Genomic DNA, 18,602 nt, shown 5'->3' with positions numbered 1-18,602 from the left:
GTTTCCCATTTGGTACATTCAACTTTGAACTCCTTCAAGTGAAACTGGAAGACACCCGGACTAGGGAATTTTTCTAGGGTCCTTAGAGTTCTTCCCAAAGCTCTGGATTTTTAGAGACATTTGTTGATTTATTAGGTATTTTTAAATCTGTGTATTACACTGCTGTATAGAATAAACCTAGTTTCCCTCCTTCTGGGCCCAAGAACTATAACTAAAAGATATCCTAAACTTGGTAGCCCTCCCAGTGTTCACTACATCCAAGTGCTTTAACGGTTATGTACCTGTGTATTCTAGTTTAAAACTTTATTTAGAATGTAGAAAGAAATCTGAACCAATTATATGGAACACGTTACTTACCTGTAACTGTTGTTCTCCAGCATGGGTCTGGCATGGATTCACATGCTCATGAATATTCCCCGTCGTCAGGCCGGGAATCCTCAGTAAAGAAAAAAAAAGAAAAATCAGTATCAGTTTCGTTTCTGATCTGTCTTTCTTAGTAGTAACCAATCACTGATCTCTGGGTCATACTGCCCCCAGCCAATGACTGCCCCTCTACCTAAGCCCCTCCCCTGGCAGTCATCCTCAGATTTGGTAGCACGAAAAGTGGCAGTATGACCAAGTGAAGAGCCGCAGAGGGGCAGGAGGGAGGGTTTCCATGTGAATCCATGCCAGACCCATGCTGGAGAACAACCCATGCTGGAGAACAACAGTTACAGGTAAGTAACTTGTTCCTTCTCCAGCATGGGGTCTGGCATGGATTCACATGCTCATGAATATAAGAATACATAGCAGTATACACATGCACAACCACAGGAAGGGGGGGGTGGGTGGCAACAGGCTCAACATTAAGCAATACAACAACTCAACAGTAAGCATCTCTTAACTCCTCACCAGGCTCACCTTAAGTGAGCAGGTTGAGCAGCACTGCTTGGCCGACCCTGGACTCCTCCCTGGAGTCCCGATCGACGCAGTAGAATCTTGTGAAGGTGTGCGTCGACCTCCACATAGCAGCCCTGCAGATGTCCAGCAGGGGCACACCAGACAGGAACGCCGTGGTAGCAGCGATCGCTCTGGTCGAATGGGCTCTCGGACGGCCGGGCAGCAGTCTGTTTGCCAACCGGTGACAGTGCATGATGCAGCCGGAGAGCCATCTGGAAATAGAAGCCTTCGAGAGAGCCTTTCCTTGATTCACAGGTCCAAAGTTCACAAACAGCTGTGATGTCTTCCGAAAACTCTTTGTGCGGTCCACGTAGAACTTCAGCGCTCTAGCCACATCCAGCGAGTGCAAAGTCCTCTCGGCCGGAGACGAAGGCGACGGGAAGAAAACTGGCAACACCAAGGGCTCGTTGAGGTGGAAGTCTGACGGCACCTTGGGCATAAAGGAGGGGTGCGTCCTCAGCACCACCCTTGTGTCGTGAAAAGTCAAGGATGGAGGCTTGCAAGATAGGGCCTGGATCTCTCCCACTCGTCGTGCGGAGGTGATGGCCACGAGAAATGCTGTCTTCCACGACAGGAACTTCAATGGCGCCAAATGCATAGGCTCGAATGGTGCCCACCCCCCCCCCCCCATGAGCCTGGTCAGCACCACGTTGAGCTCCCACGCCGGGGCAGGGGCCAGGGGCCTTCACCGGCGGGAACGATCGGAATAGTCCCTTCATAAATTCCTTCACCAGGCGATAAGACCACAAGGACGCCCATCTTGTAGTTCTGGTGTATCGGGAGATGGCAGCCAGATGCATCTTGATGGAGGCGTGAGCCAGTCCATCTTTGGCCAGCGACAGTAGGTATGGCAATACTTGAGGGGCCGAAATCCGCAGAGGTTTAATTTTCTGTGCACGGCACCAGACAGAGACCTCTTCCACTTCTGTCCATAGCATTTGAGAGTTGAGGACGCCCTGGCCTTTGCAAGAACCTCTCTGCAGTCAGCCGGGATATCGTATCCTCCAAACTAGTGCTGCAGGAGCCAAGCCTGCAAGTTCAGCGACTCCGGGTCGTGATGAAGAATGGCGCCTCCTTGATAGGTGGGGACGCTGACAAGTCCAGAAGGTCCGGGAACCAGATCTGTCTCGGCCACGCCGGTGCAACTAGGATCATCCTGCCCCTGGACCTCTTGAGCTGGAGCAGCAACGGAGGGAACGCGTATAGGAACAGGCTGTCCCAAGGGAACGAGAAAGTATCACCCATGCTCCTCGGCTGTGCGAACCTGCTGGCAAACCTCTGGCACTTGGAGTTCGTAGCCGTCGCAAACAGGTCGATCTGGGGTTTCAACCCATCGTTGAAAGAGCTGATCCACCTGGTCCTGGCGTAGTTCCCACTCGTGGCACGAGCGCAGCTCCCTGCTGAGTGAGTCGCAATGGTGTTTTTTTTATTCCTGCCAGGTGGAAGGGAACCAGAAACATCACCTGGGTGACGGCCCAGTGCCACAGATCCTGGGCCTCCTTGGATAGGGCTGGGGATCTGGTGCCTCCCTGCTTCCGGATGTAGATCATGGTGGTGTTGCCGGTGAAGATCCTCACCACCTTGTCCTTGAGGGATGGAAGGAACAATTTGAGCGGCCAGAACACGGCTCATAGCTCCAGTATGTTGATGTGGAGAGACCTCTCCTCCGGGAGCCAGAGGCCTCTTGCGTGGAGATTTCCGGTGTGGGCCCCCCATCCCTCCAGGGAGGCGTCCGTCGTCACCGTCTCCTGATACGCCGGGGTCTGAAAGTCCGTGCCTGCCGTGAGGTGCGCACGGGTACCCCACCATAGCATCGCCCGAAGGAACTCCTCGTCGAGCGGGATCCTGTCTTCGAAGCTGCCCGCCGCTTGAATCCAGCGGGCGTCGAGGTACTCTTGTAGCGGACGCATCCGAAGTCTGCAAAGGGACACAAGGTAGATGCATGAGGACATCATCCCGAGGAGGGACTTGATGGACCTCACTCTGGCCACAACCGTGGCTAACAGGCGCTGCACCTTGCCCCAAATGGCCTTCGTCCTTTCTTCCGACGGAGATGCCAATCGCTTCACTGTATTGAGCTTCGCTCCCAGAAACCGTGCCACCTGCGACGGGACCAGATGGGATTTGGCGTAGTTGATGGCGAATCCCAGCTCCGTGAGCAGGCGGACGGTCCTTGCTGTGTGTTCGACGGCAAGTTCTCTTGACCTTGCACGGATTAGCCAGTCGTCCAGGTAGGGGTAGACGTGGATCCCTTGCATGCGGAGCCGCGCCGCCACAGGTGCGAGGCACTTGGTGAACACCCTGGGTGCCGACTAATCCGAACGGCAGGGCTCTGAATTGATAGCGACGCCCCTGGACTACGAATCTGAGGAACTTTGTGTCCTTTTAGAATGGGGATGTGGAAGTAAGCATCCTCCAGGTCCAGGGACGATAGGAAGTCGCCCTCCTCCAGCTGTCCCAGCACGTGCTGAAAGGCGACCATCCTGAATTTCTGTGCCTTGATGTACTTGTTCAACCGACGCAGGTCCACGATGGGGCGCCAACCGTCTGTCTTCTTTCTGACAAGGAAGTATCTTGAGTATACTCCGGAGCCCCGGAGCCTCTTGGGGACAAGCTTGATGGCACCTTTCTTGAGCATGGCCCTTACCTCCAACAGCAGTTGAGGGACGTGATTCTCCTTCCTGGCCACGGGAGGAATGCCAACACTTCTTTTGAAATTCTAGCGAGTGTCCGCGGGCCAGGGTGTCCTGCACCCAACGGTCGGTGGAGATGGACTCCCACATGCTGACGGACTTAGTCAGCGGGCCTCCCAACGGGGAGCTTCGGTGGGGGCCCGACGCTAAGGCCGGTTCAGTCCTGCTTGGAAGAGGCCTTGCCGCCTTGGCCTCCTCGCTTGCCGCGTCCTCTGTAGGCCTCCTGGGACGAGGAGCGGGCCGCCTGGCGGTAAGTAGAAGAGCCATCGCGGGATCCCTTGGAGGCTCCGTGTCTGCCTCCAGAGCTCCGAAAGGGCTGCCGTCGCTGAAGGACTCCTAGGGCTTGGGCTGTTTCCGTGTCTGTCTTGATGGCCTGGAGGGACTCATCCACCGTCTTTCCTAACAGGTTGTTGCCGTCGAACGGCATGTCCAACACTCTGGTCTGGACGTCCTAGCGAAAGTCTGTCGCCTTGAGCCATCCTCGTCGTCGGAGGCAAACCCCGTTGCCCAGTTGGCGAAATCCGGTATCGGCAATGTCAGTTGCCACTGTTATGGCGTGATCCGACGCCACCTCACTTTCCTGCAGAATCTGTAGGGCTTCTGCCCTCTTGTCGTCCAGTAGGAAGTCTAGCAGAGGAGCTATCTTGAACCAAAGCTCCCTGTCGTAATGGGCCACAAGCATTGGCCGCTCTAATCGTTGTCGCCGCTGGGATGACTCGTTGTCCCATGGAGTCCAACTTCTTGCCCTCGCTGTCCGACGGGGAAGTGGAAGTTGAAGCCGCCGCACCCGCTGCTTTCTTCTTGGCCGCTGCTAAGAGTCCGGCGTGGGCTGGGCCCTGAGGCAAAGGGGGCGGCATCGGGGACCCGGTACTTCTCGTACCTGTCCCTCTTGGCGGGTGTCGCGGAAGGGTTCTTGAGGATAGCCAGCCCCTCGTCCCAGATGTCCTCGAGCAACGGCACCACGAGAAACGTCTTTCTCTTGGCCTCTCGTCATTGGTAAAGAAAACCTTCCTTTTTCTGTTCTTCAGGGCAGAGCTGGATGAGTTTGGATGCCCTGGCGATCATGGCGTGAAAAGAGCCAATTTCGTCGGGCGGAGAGACCCGAGGGAGGTGGGCGATGACGGGATGTCCGTTGTATCATCACCGCCGCCGTCGTCGTCATCCGTCCCCGTCGCTGTATCCGTCGCCGTATGCTCCCGAGGGTCCGGCGAGGGGGATGAGGGGTCCACAGGCCTCACGGGCACCAAGGGCGGAGCGGGGTGGACTCTCCTCCGCTTGTTAGGAGGGCTTCCCGACGGGCCTGGTTCTGGATCCTCCGTCGGGGTCTGTGGTAACCTCGTCCTTATCTCAGTACATAAGGATTGGATCACCAACAAAATGGCCGCTGAGCTATCCTGGGGCTCAGGTAATGCGACGGACGGGATGGCTGCTCCACTGGGCCCTCGTCGTCGCCATCTTCGATCACATCAGCGGGAACCTTCCCCTGGGATCGAACCTCTCGTTGAGGCCTATGAACCTCTCGTTGAGGCCTTTCACGGTTTTCACCGGATCCTCCTCGGAGGCCGAATCCGAGTCCGTAATGGCCACCGCCCCCCCGCCCCTTCTTTTTCCACCGGGGTCTTCACGATGGTGTGGAAAGAGGATTCCCTCCGCGGTGGCAGGGAAACTCTGGGCCCCGAGGCCGCCTCCTCTGGCGTAGCCTCTGCCGGCTTCGCCAGGGCCGCTGCGACAACCTCGATAGAGGCCTTTGCCAGATGGACCAAGGCCCTCACCACCTTATGTGCATCCTGGGCCTTCGCTTTTGGGGGGGGGGTCATCACCTCTCTCCCCCTCGGCTCCCTTCGAGATCGACCGGGGCCTCTCCAGAAGCTTGCCCGGGTTCTCGGACTTCCTCTTCCCCGAACCAGAGCGCTGGCTCGTGGTTGATCGTGCCGGGTAAGTCGCACCCTGCCTGGCAGTCGAGGAGCCCGACCTTTCGGCGCTCCCGGTGCCCGCGGACTTGCGGTGCATGGCCTTCTGTTGGGCCCCCGTCGCCGGGGCGCCCTCACAGGACTTAGAAGACCGCTCAGACTTTTTCTTTGCCTTCTCACCTGCTGTGCCCTTCTCCAGCCAGGCGCAAGGCGGCAACGACGATCTTGCTTGGTCCGTTCCGACAGGTTCTTGCAGAACGCACAGTCCTTCTCCATGTGCGTCTTGTCCTCATGAAGGCAGTAGAGACATCTCGAATGCTCGTCCTCCTTGAAAACATTTTGCAATCCGCATCCTGGGCAGCTCCTGAACAGCTTGGATCCGGGCGTCGAGCTTCCCTTGTCCTGGGCCATGTCCGTAGAGATAGGCCACAGATCTTCTGGAATCCTCCAAGAAGCGTAACTCGACGAAAACTTCACTCTTGAGGGGCGTAGAAGAATTCCGAAACGGGTCCCCGTTATCGGAAGTAGAAACGGTGGAGCTGGAGGCTCGATTAAACCGAAAAAATGAGAAAAATCTCCTGAAAAAGCATGAAAACACAGTAAAAGCTCGAGAGCTAAAGCACGAGGACTCCCAACACTTTAACGTGCGGTAAAAATCTAAGAATGGCTGCCAGAGGAGGGGCTTAGGTAGAGGGCAGTCATTGTCTGCGGGCTGTATGACCCAGAGATCAGTGATTGGTTACTACTAAGAAAGACAGATCAGAAACGAAACTGATACTGATTTTTTTTCTTTACCGAGGATTCCCGGCCTGACAACGGGGAATATTCATGAGCATGTGAATCCATGTCAGACCCCATGCTGGAGAAGTGTTGATACCTCCCTGGATCACGACTGGTATTTATTACTGTATGTAATATGGTGTAGGGGTGTACTTCAACTTTCCTCTGGAAGTCTATATGTATTGCATCGGCAACCACCAGTTTGTAGTTCCTACAATCAACTTTCTGGACCAGGACAATGGATCCCTTCTACTTGTACTGGTCTGCACTCTTCAATATAGTTTATAAGGCCAGTGGTAGTGACTCCATTCCCCTGGTGTCTATTCAATGTACTTGAAATGATTCAGTTTCCCCACCAGAAGAATGGATTCCATTCTCCTGGTTTTAAAGAGTTTTTTTTATTTTATTTTTTAACTTGGGGGGGGGGGGGCGGGGTTCTCTTGGCACTCTCACAATATCAGCAAAGTCCCAATCCCTTCTCTGGATTCCCGTGGACTTGGCTCTGCCACTGCGACAAGGACGATTTCCTTGAATGCCTGTTCCAGTGGCATTAGGGTCCCAGACCCTTTTCTGATAATCAGTGGGCTTATTTCTGCCACGGATACGAGGAAGATTCTCAGATGCTAGTTTTACTTATATTGGGGTCCAAGACCCTTCTCTGGTGGTCAGCGGGCTTATCACGGATACGAAGAAGATTCTCCGATTGGTTCTCTTCTGTTGGGGTCCAAGAACCTTCTTTGGTGGTCAGTGGGCTGATCGACACTGCTTCGAGAAATCTTTTGGATGCAGTCTTCGCTTGGTTTTGGGTCCCCCAACCTGATTGCCCTTTGATCGGCTTTACAATTGCCCAGGCATGAAGAGACCACTGTGCCCCCACGCCCCATCTCCAGCTCGTGCTTCCTGTTAACTTCTGACACTTGCTTGCACGGCACCAGTCTCTCCAAGGACTTGGGTCAGTCACCCTCCCACTGCTTCTGCAGCAATTCTGTGTGTTGTGGCTCCTCGCAGTCCCGGCACCGTTACAGGACTGTGCTGTCCACTTCCTCCTGGAGGTTGTGCCACTGACTCACCTGATTTCAGCTGGACAAGGTCCTGTCGATGCAGGACCTGCCAAGGATTCCCTCAGCCACTCACTGGCATCCTCTACAGCGCACTCTCCTCGAGTGCAGACTTCGAATTTCACAGGTTCTTTGATGAGGAAGGAATACACTTAGTCCTTACTCTGCCCCAGCGTAACATCAAAACACTGGTTGTCAATGGCTCCTTGGTGGTACTCATGCCTCGCGTGAGCCACCTCGTCTCAGTACTAGCAGTCAGTAATCTCCCCCCGCTTTGTGCTCTTCTTTGTCCTAGTATTTTCTGTCTTGGCTGTACCCCAGGCACTACAGAAATACATTGGTCTGTTAGGCAAGACTAATGTAATAACCCTGTGGGAGACTACACCAGCCTTGTCCCCCTTGGCAATAGAAAACCCAACTATTGGTATAGGTCTGTACTACGCAAGTTGGTAAAGTGACCGAGCAGGCAGACATCTAAAACAGTAACTTTACATCCAACTTGTAAAAATCACTCTGTGATTATAAACTCGTATAAAAAAAAAAAAAGTGAGCTGTAAAGGTGCAACAGAGATTCACAATGACAAGTATTCAATTAACACTTTTTCTAGTAAAATAATTATTAATTTAACAGTCAGTTTTAAAAATCAGCCTTCTTTAGAAAGGGCACTATGAAACAATAAAATACACTTCCTCAGTTTTAAGTTAAGTAAGTAGATACCCTTTTAGAATGGGTCACACAAACTTCCTACACCCAGAGGTTACTTCAATTGCTAGGACACTGGACGTGGATATATCACTTTTAACACTTAAGGCAATACTGAGGGTATGGAAAAAGTAAAAGGTTAGGGAAGGAAACAAAGGTTAACAAGTTTTCTGAACAAGTGATTACTTCACAACTCCTCCCCCCACTCCCACAATGAAGTATAGATTAACCCTTTACCAGAAATACAAGTAACTTATGTATGAGGGACAGAAACACAAAGTCAAAGGGTCAGAAGAGTCTGCAGGGAGCCAGTACACCCAATGTCAATTGGAAATGTCTAGGGAGCTGAGGCACTTCTGGAAGATAGCACAAACGTCTTGCACAATGTTATATGGAGAGTTTGTGGAACATTGTTAGGCCACAAGATGTACTCTGCAGAAAATTAGCTGCTGCAAATCTCCAGTGAGAACAAGCAAGCTGGAGATAATAAGAGGCGAGTACACCTTAGTTAACACAGTACCTTGGGTCTGAAGAAAAGGATCCAGCTGGCTTCTGTTCCGGTTGCAGTCCTGCACATCATGGGTTCCTGGGTCTCAGCCATGAAGACAAGAGGGAGGTCGTCTAGAGGACTCATGCACTGCAGTTTGAAGATCGGCAGCAGCACTTGGAGGTTTCAGTTACAGGTCAATAGCACCACTGCGGTCCTTGAACACTCAATGGGAATCCCTTGCTTCTGGGGTCCAGCACTGCTCAGGCTTGGATCGCCATGCTGCAGGAGGGTCCTTTGGAGCTTTCTGAAGGTCTGGTCCGGATTAAAGACTATGCACTCGTTCCTGGTGTTCCTGACCACTGGCACTCAGTTCTAGCAGCAAGGAAGTACAGCCAGCAGGCAGAGGGGGTTCCTGTAAAGTTCGTCTTGGGGTCAGTTGGTCCCACCAACCCAAGGGAAGAAGTCATCCATTCCGGGCTTCTCTAGTCGTTTAGAAATTTGCGGCCAAACCCAAAGGTCCAGGAGGGTGCAGCAAGCATCTTAGTTTCTTTCTTCACTTCCTTCGCCCAGTGATCGATTCTGCCTTCTCTCCAAGAGACCTCGCCTTTTATGCAGGTTTCTCCCATTCATTTGCAGCATAGTTGTCCCTCACACAGCAGAGTGGCTGTCCTCCAAGAACAGCCAGCCAACCAGCGCTGGGTGCATTCAGGTTACCATGGAGACTAAGGACAGGGAGTTTCAGGCACCTCCTCGCTTCCTGCCCTGCCAGACACGCTGGAGCCAGAGGCGGGTTTCAGCACTGAAGCCCTCCAAAGACAAAACGAACAAAGGTACCAAGCCTGGTTTGGCGCACAGAGTTGCAAGCAAGAAATGGTGAAAAAAGAAGACTGGGCCATTATGACAAAATGGGCACCCATGGGTCCAATACTGCAGCTGAGGATTCAGCCTGCAGTAAAAAAGCAAAATGGTAGGAAAATTAACCCTTCCACATTAAGATATGTAGGTCCAGTACAAGCCTAGGAAAAAACAGGTAAGTAAAGTGAATTTCACTTTACTACAATTGGAAACAGTAGTTTACCCAAGAGAAGGTATTTAAACCTTCAGATAAATCCAAGTGACTTCTCTGTGACAATTCACTGAAGGTGCTGTGTGTCGCAATACAAAAGCTGATGCCTATGGAGTTTGTCAGACACCAAAACCTAAAGAAACAGAGTCCAAATCAGATACAAATACATGAGCGTGAGGAAAAGGTCTCACTGACTCCAGGATACAAATTAAAAGTCCACCAAAAGAGCTGGGGGTCCCTAAGGTAGAAGGGAATTAGCACAGAAATGAGAATTCTCCTCAACAGTCTGCTCTCAATATAGTGGTTTGAAATGGGGGGGGGTGGTGGGGGGTGGGGGTCGAGAGACGTTCAACTGGTTCTATCCCAGGTGGTCACCTTTAACCCGGGGGGGGGGGGGGGGGTCCTCCTGCATTTAATCACCCCGGGAGGGGGGGGGGAGACTATTGGTTAGCGGGCGCACCTCCTTAGCCTTGTGAATCGTCACACTCCCTGCTAGCCTTTCTCCCTCCTGAAGTTAAGCCCGACTGCTCTGCTGCGCTCATCATTGGAGAGTCTTGGCTTTCCTTTTGGGTGGCACAGTCTTACCATTAGGTTAGATGATTACACAGCCCTCACTAGAGGGTTGTGCAAAAATCTCCCCAACATCCTACATGAACATTCCATGTCACCAACCAAGCACACACAAGGACAATAAAGATGGATACCTAGTTTCCAACATTTGGAGCGTCCAGGAAGGCGCTCTGTTAGCCAAAATGTTATGCAAAAACTATATTGAAGTGCACTGCCTGTGTACATACTTTTCCCAAAAGGTTAACAGCTTTTGATTCGCTCGATGGATTTTGATGAAAAGTACACAAAAAGTCCCAGGGTCCCCCAAACAGGAAATTGGGGGGAAAATGAAAACCGTGTTTCCGGCCTATTCCCATTAATTTTCCAGACAGAAAAAGGTGCATAGATTTAAAAAAAAAAAAAAAAAAAAAAACACACCTGGACAGATTGGGACCAAATAAGCAAGTTGGGCAAAAAGCAATGCACACGCGCCTTTTGCTGGCTTTGGGTGAATTGGTGAAGTGGGTGTGCCTTGAACCCGAAAAACGTTTATATAGCTTCCATGGTGCTCTGCAGCCGCTATTTATTTTGCTCGATGCAAGCGATGCCTGCAGTAATGCAGAGGGAAGGCGAAGAAAAAGAAAAAGCTATTTGGAGGCAGAAATGGGAGTATTTACCAAAGTTAGATGAGAGCAGCTGTCCCAGAAGAGCTGCCACACTCACCTAAACTGACCAACTCTCATCAGTACCTCTGCAACAGATTGGAGGGAACATAGGCCGAACTGGCTGTGTGACAAAAAACACGGTCGGGCACCCATATGGCCCCATTCTGTGCACAGTGGTCTCATAGCGATCTATCCTGAATACACCATTACCAAATGAGTGCTGTGAAAATGCAACGCTACTTGCAGGAAAATTGTCCCATTTAAAATTGGGCCCTTGGAAGTCCTCCGAATGGCACTGTCTCGGTAAATACATGAACAGCACTGTTTAATTGTGAAAGGATGTGGAGTGTTGATACAGGAATTTAGTAAAAGTATTAAGAAGTTTATCAATTTAATTCTGTATTCTGGTTCCTCCACATCATCGTTCCTATTAAATCTGCATTTTAGATTTCCAAACTCTGACAAACTGCGGTACAGTTTGAGATGAAACACGGCACTCTCTTGTCTTGCTACAGACCAAACATGAATGATATTTATAATGTGCTAATTCTACTCAAACACTTTGCTGCAGCAGCACATATTAAGCAGTAAAGAGTGTAGATCCTTACCTGCATAGCAAAATCTGTTGTCAAGCAGCCAACCTTGACGTTGATGGGTGGTTCTCCAGATCTCATGTCCTGCTGCACCTGTTTGATGTTGCCTGGAGTGATCCAACCACCTCCATCACCTCCATCATCTTCATCATCATCATCATCATCATCATCATCATCATCCTCGCTCTCAGTGCTGGAATCACTAGTTCCTCTGGTGAGGTCATTCGTGGTTTCCTGTTGCTCCTTGCATAGATCCACACTTACAACTGCACTGTGCGAGTTCTGTATGGGGATTGAATGGAGTGTGTGAAAGACGAAGCTAGAAGATGCAGGACTTTATTTAACAGCTCTATGTTTTAATTAAGGATTACATAGAGTATTGCGATTTCTGTGCAGACAACAGTTTCCCCGTACTATATAAAAAAAAAAGCTTTCCGACTTCTTCTCCAGGGGACAACGGTATGTGTTGAACCTTAGAGGAGGGATAGTTTGGAGAATGTACATTTCTAATCAGGTTCACGGAATGCTGACTTGACTCCTCCTGGACACATTAACTGGATTTGCTGGAGTGCAGCACTACAAAAAGAGCAATGATGGGGGGTGTTCCATTAGTCTAATCCACACTTTTTAATAGGCGCGCATTGGGAAGCGGGGGAATAGGGGTTGGTGGTACTGCACAGAATTACCCTGCTCAGGGGATGGGGGCATAATCTAGATGCTGCTGAACCTCTAAATTACTGAGGAGAGAAAATGCACCGTTCTCTTGCTGCCCTTACAGAACAGCTGCAATAATTTTTATAATACCTGGAAAAGATCTGTTAGTGGAACCTTTGGTAAATACTCATATCAATGTTCTTTAACTCTTTCACTAGAACACCCACCACTGTTTTTCTCAGTCATGCATTCCTCTGGAGGTCGAACATTGAACAAACATACAAAAAAAAGTAAAATGGATAAAGAGTTAAAACCGAGGAAAAATGATACCAGCAATTCCTGCAGATCCTCTTCAATACTGGGGAGCGGGTTCCTCCAAAAAATAAACGCGCCAAATTCGGGATGGTCTGTTCCAGTAATCCTTGTGCTCTTCTCCAACACTGAGGGAGAATCAGCTTTCGTCTAAAAATAAAAAGGATATTTTTATGTTTCCCTCTCCACACTACTTCTAATAACAAAAAAATGCATAAGAGCAAGGCTGAATGATTCCTACAGATGCAGGGTGGCACAAAAAAGGATACATATACAATTATGCAGTTCTAACAGTTGAGGCCAGTTGAAGTCCACAAAGCAACCCAATGAAACATCCTGGAATGTTGGACCTACCTCTTCCTTGCACTGTGGCATCACATTCTTGTGATTTTATGCAATGTTATACTTAGATTTCTTTCAAGCAAAAGCAAAAGGCATCGAAGGAAGGATGCTGGATTTGACCAAGGTCATGCTGTAGAATAGGGCACTTGGAACACAGTAGCAGGCCTTGCAAATTATTCAAATCCCACTAGACCTGCAGGGCAAGTTCCTTAGTTTACATACTCTACCTAAGAGAAACACACTCGCCCCAAGGTGTCTGGGGACAAAATATTTACCAGTGCTTTTTGTAAAATGGTGCACGTCACCATAAGCACACTTCATATTTGGCGCAATGCTGCCAGGCATGCACAGCAAAACTTGCATTTACCCGTTTCTGCAAAGTGTGTTTGCAGTAAATGCAAAATAAGTTTCTAACATCTACATACTCGCCAGCAAGGTTAGGTATCCTGCAAATGGGGCTCACCCTTGAGATAAAATACTCGCCAATGCTAGTGGGTGTTAGGCAGAATTGCACTCAGTTCCCTCTGGGACCACCATATACAATTAGGCCAACAGGTGTAAGCAAAAACCAACCTTTGTTATAAGTCTGTACTACCCAGTTTGTGGTAGCGAGCTGAGCAGCCAGGCTTATCTCAAGAGGGAATGTGAGCAGTACAAGAGGTTACAAAGAGGTCTTACAATCACAGTGGTTCAAATAGACACTTACACTCAAGGTTTCTTGGTAAAACACTTATCAATTTATTACACAATCATTAAGAAAACATTCACTAGAAGGCAACTTAATATTCTACACAAACACACTTCAATACCAAACCAATACGTTTCTTAACAATTTAGGCTCCCCTGAAATAGGAGCAAAATGGCATTTCAGTTACTTTCAATGGGAGTAAAAAGGCACAAGTTAGCAGAATAGATCACAAATACTTTCTTAGGCAGTGCAAATAGTTCTAGTTCACTAGAGGACTCGATTCAATTCAATAGGCCTAAGTCAATGGAGTAGTGTTTTGGATAGGAAAGAGCAGTTCTTGAAGTAAACAGTAAAGTCTTTGCCAAAGTTCTCAGAAGTAGTTTGTACGAAAAAGAATCTTGTTGGGTCACAAGCTGATTAGGCCTGCAAGTTGGTAAAGATCCACAAACTTTCACTGCGAGAGAAGCGTTCTCTCAAATCGGGTTGGCACAGTACCTTAATATGAAGCAAAGATGCAGCTGAAAACGTTGGTTCCTGGCAGTTCCTGCAGATCTCACTGTTCCTGAGCCTCAGTCGTGGGGACAAGAGGGAGGACGTTGGGGGACTCCTGCACTGCATAGGATCATCAGAAAACACAGACAAAGCGGAGTCACTTCATTTCGAGTAGCCGTTCATCAAGCACACAAGCTGGTGTCCTTCCCCCTGGTTAAGCCTAACCAACTCAAAGAATGGTATTCCAGGTGGCTTACGAGTTGATCGGTCCTACCAACTCAAAGGAAGAAGTCGTCCTTGAAGCGGCTTCTCAGTCGAGGTGAACTTGGCAATTCGGACCTGCAGCAGGGCTTCACCGGCAAACCAACAGTCCAGGAGTTGCAGCAGCCGTCCTCTTCCAGCTCGTCTGCGGTTCTTTTGCTCCAGTGGTCGACTCTGCTTTCTAGTCCAAGAGACTTATCTTTTAAACAGTTTTCTCCCTTTCATTCCAGCCTAGCTGCAACTCACCCACAGGGTGGCTGTCCTTGCAGGACAGTCAGCCAATCAAGCCAGAGTGCATTGTGTCTCCTAGGAGACTAAGCACAGGAAGTTTCAGGCACCTCCCTCACTTCCTGCCCACCCCAGACACTCAGACGCCAGAGGCGGTCTTCAGTCCTGAAGCCAGCCAAAGGCATAGAAACAAAGGGACCAAACCTGCTTTGGCGCGTAGAGACAAACATTAGAAGGACCTTTCCAAAAAGAAATGGCGAAAAAAGAAGACCGGGACCTGTTTAAACAAAGGGGCTTAAGGCGCCATCTTGAAAAACATGGCTCCCGCAACTTCTAGCTACCGGTGTTCGCGGTCAGGAACAATCATCGTAGTTCATTGTAAAACCACTGCCACCGGCCATTTCGATAGAAAAGGGTAGCATTTGACTGTTACATGATTTTCTAGACACAGGGAATACTAGGTAACCCCTCCAGCACTCTATAGGAAGATCGTGTGGGCTGGGTCTAGGAATTTAAAAAGACTAGTAAAGTCAATTTAACCTTACATTCTCTGGGAAACAGTTTCAGAGAAGGTATTTGAACCTTTGGGAAGTCTAAAAAAAGACATCACTGTGTCACTGCACTGAGGGTGCTGTGTAACATGAAAAGATGCCTATGGAGTGATCTTAAAACTCCATAATGAAAGAACACAAGGGTAAAACACACATGAAAATACACGAAAGAGTGGGGGGAAAAAGGCTAACATTCTTTCCCGGTTAAAAAAAAGAAAAAAAAATCAAGTCTTCAAAATCCAGCAAAGTTGCTGGGGGGGGGGGGGGGTCTCTAAGGTGAAGGGAATTAGCACTGGTGGGGATGGAGGGGAGTCCATACACAAGGCGTCGGGTTCCAGAGTAGGGGTAGGGGACGCCCAAGGTTGATCATCAACTGTATGTTAGTCGTCCCATCCCCGATTGGGATCAGAAGGATCATCAGCCGGATCACCAAAAGGGGCATCATCATTTACATGTGTGTCAACGTGAAATTCATCATCAGTGATGTCCAAAATGTCTTCTTCATGATGTGGATCAAAAGTCCTTTGAAATTTGGCCACAGGTGTATAAGGGCTTTCTTCACAAGGCCTCTTTGGAGCAAAATTTTCAGAAAAGACTCTTCTAGTCTGCTCATGCACCCCTCAAACTTCTCTCTGGTCTATGATGAGAAACCAGAGGTGCCTAGAGGAGGAAAGGGCTCTTCAGGATGCTCTTCTTCCCTAGAATGTTGAGATTTCTCTCCTAGAGCCTGAGAGAAGGATACAGGGCTCTCAGAGTAACTTTTTGGTCCCTCCTGGCCTTGCGATGTGTCCTTCGATGCGTCGCCCGTTTGTGTTTCACCGCCAAAACGATCTTAGCAATACTATCGCCGATGCTCGGTGTCACAGGGAGGTGTACAGAATGTAGGCGCAGTGGATTTAGGCGCAAACTGACCTTTGTGCGGCGTCGACTCCCTCTTCTGAGGTGTTTTGACGGCCGCATGGCTTTTGGTGCTGGCGCCCTTACTCTTGGACTCCCCGGAAGCATGCCACTGTTGCAGGGAGGGCTGCCCATCACAGGGACTGGCGGGTACTGCCAAACTGGCCGACGTACCCATTGGCGCCTTGGAGCGCTTCGACTTAACTGTCGAAGCAGAACCAGGGGTTGTGTCCTTTGTGTGGGGATTGTGTGCGTCCCTGTCGCCGGGATGCTTATTCCCCATAGCGGGACTCTTGTTGTGCCTATTGGGGCCGTGGACGGACAGCGTGGAGCTAGAACGCTTCTGAGTAAGGCCAATGGCGTCTGAGGTGGAGCCTTGGCCATCAATTGTATCCTCGTCACACCTGGTGGCTGTGGCGGTAGGGTAGTTACTTTCAGCACGTGACATAGTGTAGACCGCCCAGCGTTTTAATTGATGCTCTTTCAAGGTCTTAGGGCGCAGAAGCTTACAGGCCTCTCAGGCCGCCTCGTTGTGATCGAGGGGAAGACACTTCTTGCACTGGTGGTGCTGGTCTTTCCACAGGAATTTTGCCTTACAAGAAGGACAAAATCTAACTGGTGACCTGTCCATAACTCAGGATCGCAAAAGTGACAACAAAACCAGAAGAAGAGGGAGAAGTAAAGACATTTTTGAAAGAAGATAAACACCCACAGGCCCCACTCTCCCTACTGTCTAGGCTGGCCAGAAGGCAGTGGTACTGGAAACAGCCGTCGAAGGGGGTGAGGATGATGGACATCGAGAAATATAACACTATTGCAATTATTTGGACGAGCTCCGCATAAGGCGACCAGCTAGCTGGGCGGAAAAAAAACAATCTGAGGGACCTCGACGGCTGAGGGATTTTGGGTACACTACACGTTAGAGATAGTGTTACAGGCACGCCCATGTCGACGTCCCCTTTTGATCCTCGAAAGACAAGATCCAATACTCTAGATGTCGGACTATATGCACAACATGTGATTCTAAGCAGATTAACAAGCATCAGAACTGTATTTATTGATTTCATTGTACAGCTCACATAATCCCTCTTAAGATACGCCTGGCTGCTCTGTCACACTACCAACTTGTGTAGTACAGGCTTAAATTAAAAAGTGGTTACTGAATACCAGGAGATAGTCTTGTGTAGTCCCACATCAGTCAGACTGCACCAATTCCTACCTAACAAATATCCCAGACTATAATAAATCCATATTTCAATAGTTCCTTGAAGCCTCTGTTGAGGGTTACTGGTTTGAGTTCAGAATCAGAAGGTCCCACTGAACACCATTTTGAGACAAATGTCACAGAAGTGGTCTTGTGGGCAACCATATGGGATGCTGTGAAGACAGTTTAGTTTTTAGAGGGGCATTCCTAAGCTTCTAGACGAAGAGCTCAGTTAGCAGACATTTAACATCGAGACATTGGAAGGGTCTCAGAAGCTATATACCCTACAACGTATTTTGACAAAGGACAATAAGGGGTAAGCGGCCAACTCTAAAAGCAGACAAAATTACTATTTAATGTATTTCTTTTGTATTTATTTCAGCGCATAAAACCCAGAGGCATCTAGGCGCTAGTTACCAAGAGTGCATAGTACATTAGGGAAGTGAAGAGTGTGTGTGTGTAATGGTTACAGAGTAGGTGAGTGTATACAGACTAGCGAAGCCTCACCTCATGGTGCGGGGGTCTACATCAAATGTACAAGTACAAATGGTAAAGATGCGACATAAGGATGCACAGATTGGGAAAGCCTCAGCTCATGGTGTTGGGGGCTACATCAAGTGTACAACTACTACACAGACACTTAACACTTATGAGCATCGGGGGGTAAAGCTTCTAAGATCCTGGCTTACAAATAAAGAAACACACATCCCGTATTTATGGCAAATGCCTGAAAGACGCCCAGGGTCACTTGATCTACATAGATGATCAAAAGCGTAAAGTCTTTATAAATGGGACCAAAGTGACACAAAATCAAGCTTAAACTTTGACTGATATTCTCCTTCCACAATAACAGAGACTCACTAGAAAATCTTATCACAGAATACCAAAGCTCAGTGACTAAAAATCTCCAAGCCCAAACGAGTTCAGAAACTGCTTCTAGAATTGAGTGCCCTGCATGCGTCTCTGATCAAACTCCTCTTCCAAAATGATATGTCGCCCGTCTCAATCTCGCCATATATCATGCAATTATCTGTCTTGTGCTTGCTGTAGACAGATTGCTCTTCTCAATAATGATGCAAAAATCTTTGCCAAAAATCATAGCTAATCGTCTGGAACCATGGATGGGCAAACCTATAGCGGGATAATATCTGTAGAGCTATAGGTGTCATTAACCATGCTCAAATTCTCTAACCAACTAGTATTTTTGTCCCTCAACACGGAAGGCATTCGATAGAAATTGGTCTTTTCTGCAATTAGTTTCACATCTTTTTGGATTTTACCTTTATTACTAAACTAGCAAAAAGTGTCCGTACTCTGCACATGTTCCGTTGACTGGCCCTTAATAATCTCACTTTCTTTGATTTTGGATTCATTTGTCCAATAGATTTGAGCTTTTTGGGGAGGTATCTGGAAAGAGACAAAGCATGGAAAGTACACACAATTATAATGTATCTGGTGCAGTGCAAATATCGCAGCAACTGTGTGTCCTAGGGTCTTAAAATGTGGTTTGAGGACCCACCTCGCGTT

At 49.0% G+C, this 18,602-nt stretch overlaps 1 protein-coding gene across 2 annotated transcripts in view; it reads right to left on the bottom strand.

Moving 5' to 3' along the window:
* Window positions 1-18,602, bottom strand: part of NOB1 (NIN1 (RPN12) binding protein 1 homolog) — a 174,968-nt gene that overhangs the window by 106,568 nt on the left and 49,798 nt on the right. For both annotated transcript variants that reach the window (XR_011283341.1, XM_069635518.1), the window contains exons 5-6: window positions 12,431-12,562; window positions 11,462-11,728 (exon numbers count right to left, since the gene is read on the bottom strand). Coding sequence is in view for 1 of the 2 variants with exons in the window: in XM_069635518.1 (XP_069491619.1) it covers window positions 11,462-11,728; window positions 12,431-12,562 (399 nt within the window). In the remaining variant the exon portion in view is untranslated. The remainder of the gene's footprint in view (window positions 1-11,461; window positions 11,729-12,430; window positions 12,563-18,602) is intronic.

This window comes from Ambystoma mexicanum, chromosome 1q, assembly GCF_040938575.1.
Source record: "Ambystoma mexicanum isolate Mex_15411 chromosome 1q, UKY_AmexF1_1, whole genome shotgun sequence".
NCBI lineage: Eukaryota > Metazoa > Chordata > Amphibia > Caudata > Ambystomatidae > Ambystoma > Ambystoma mexicanum.
Note: the sequence above shows the minus strand (reverse complement) of the source record. Positions and strands in the feature narration are given on the sequence as shown.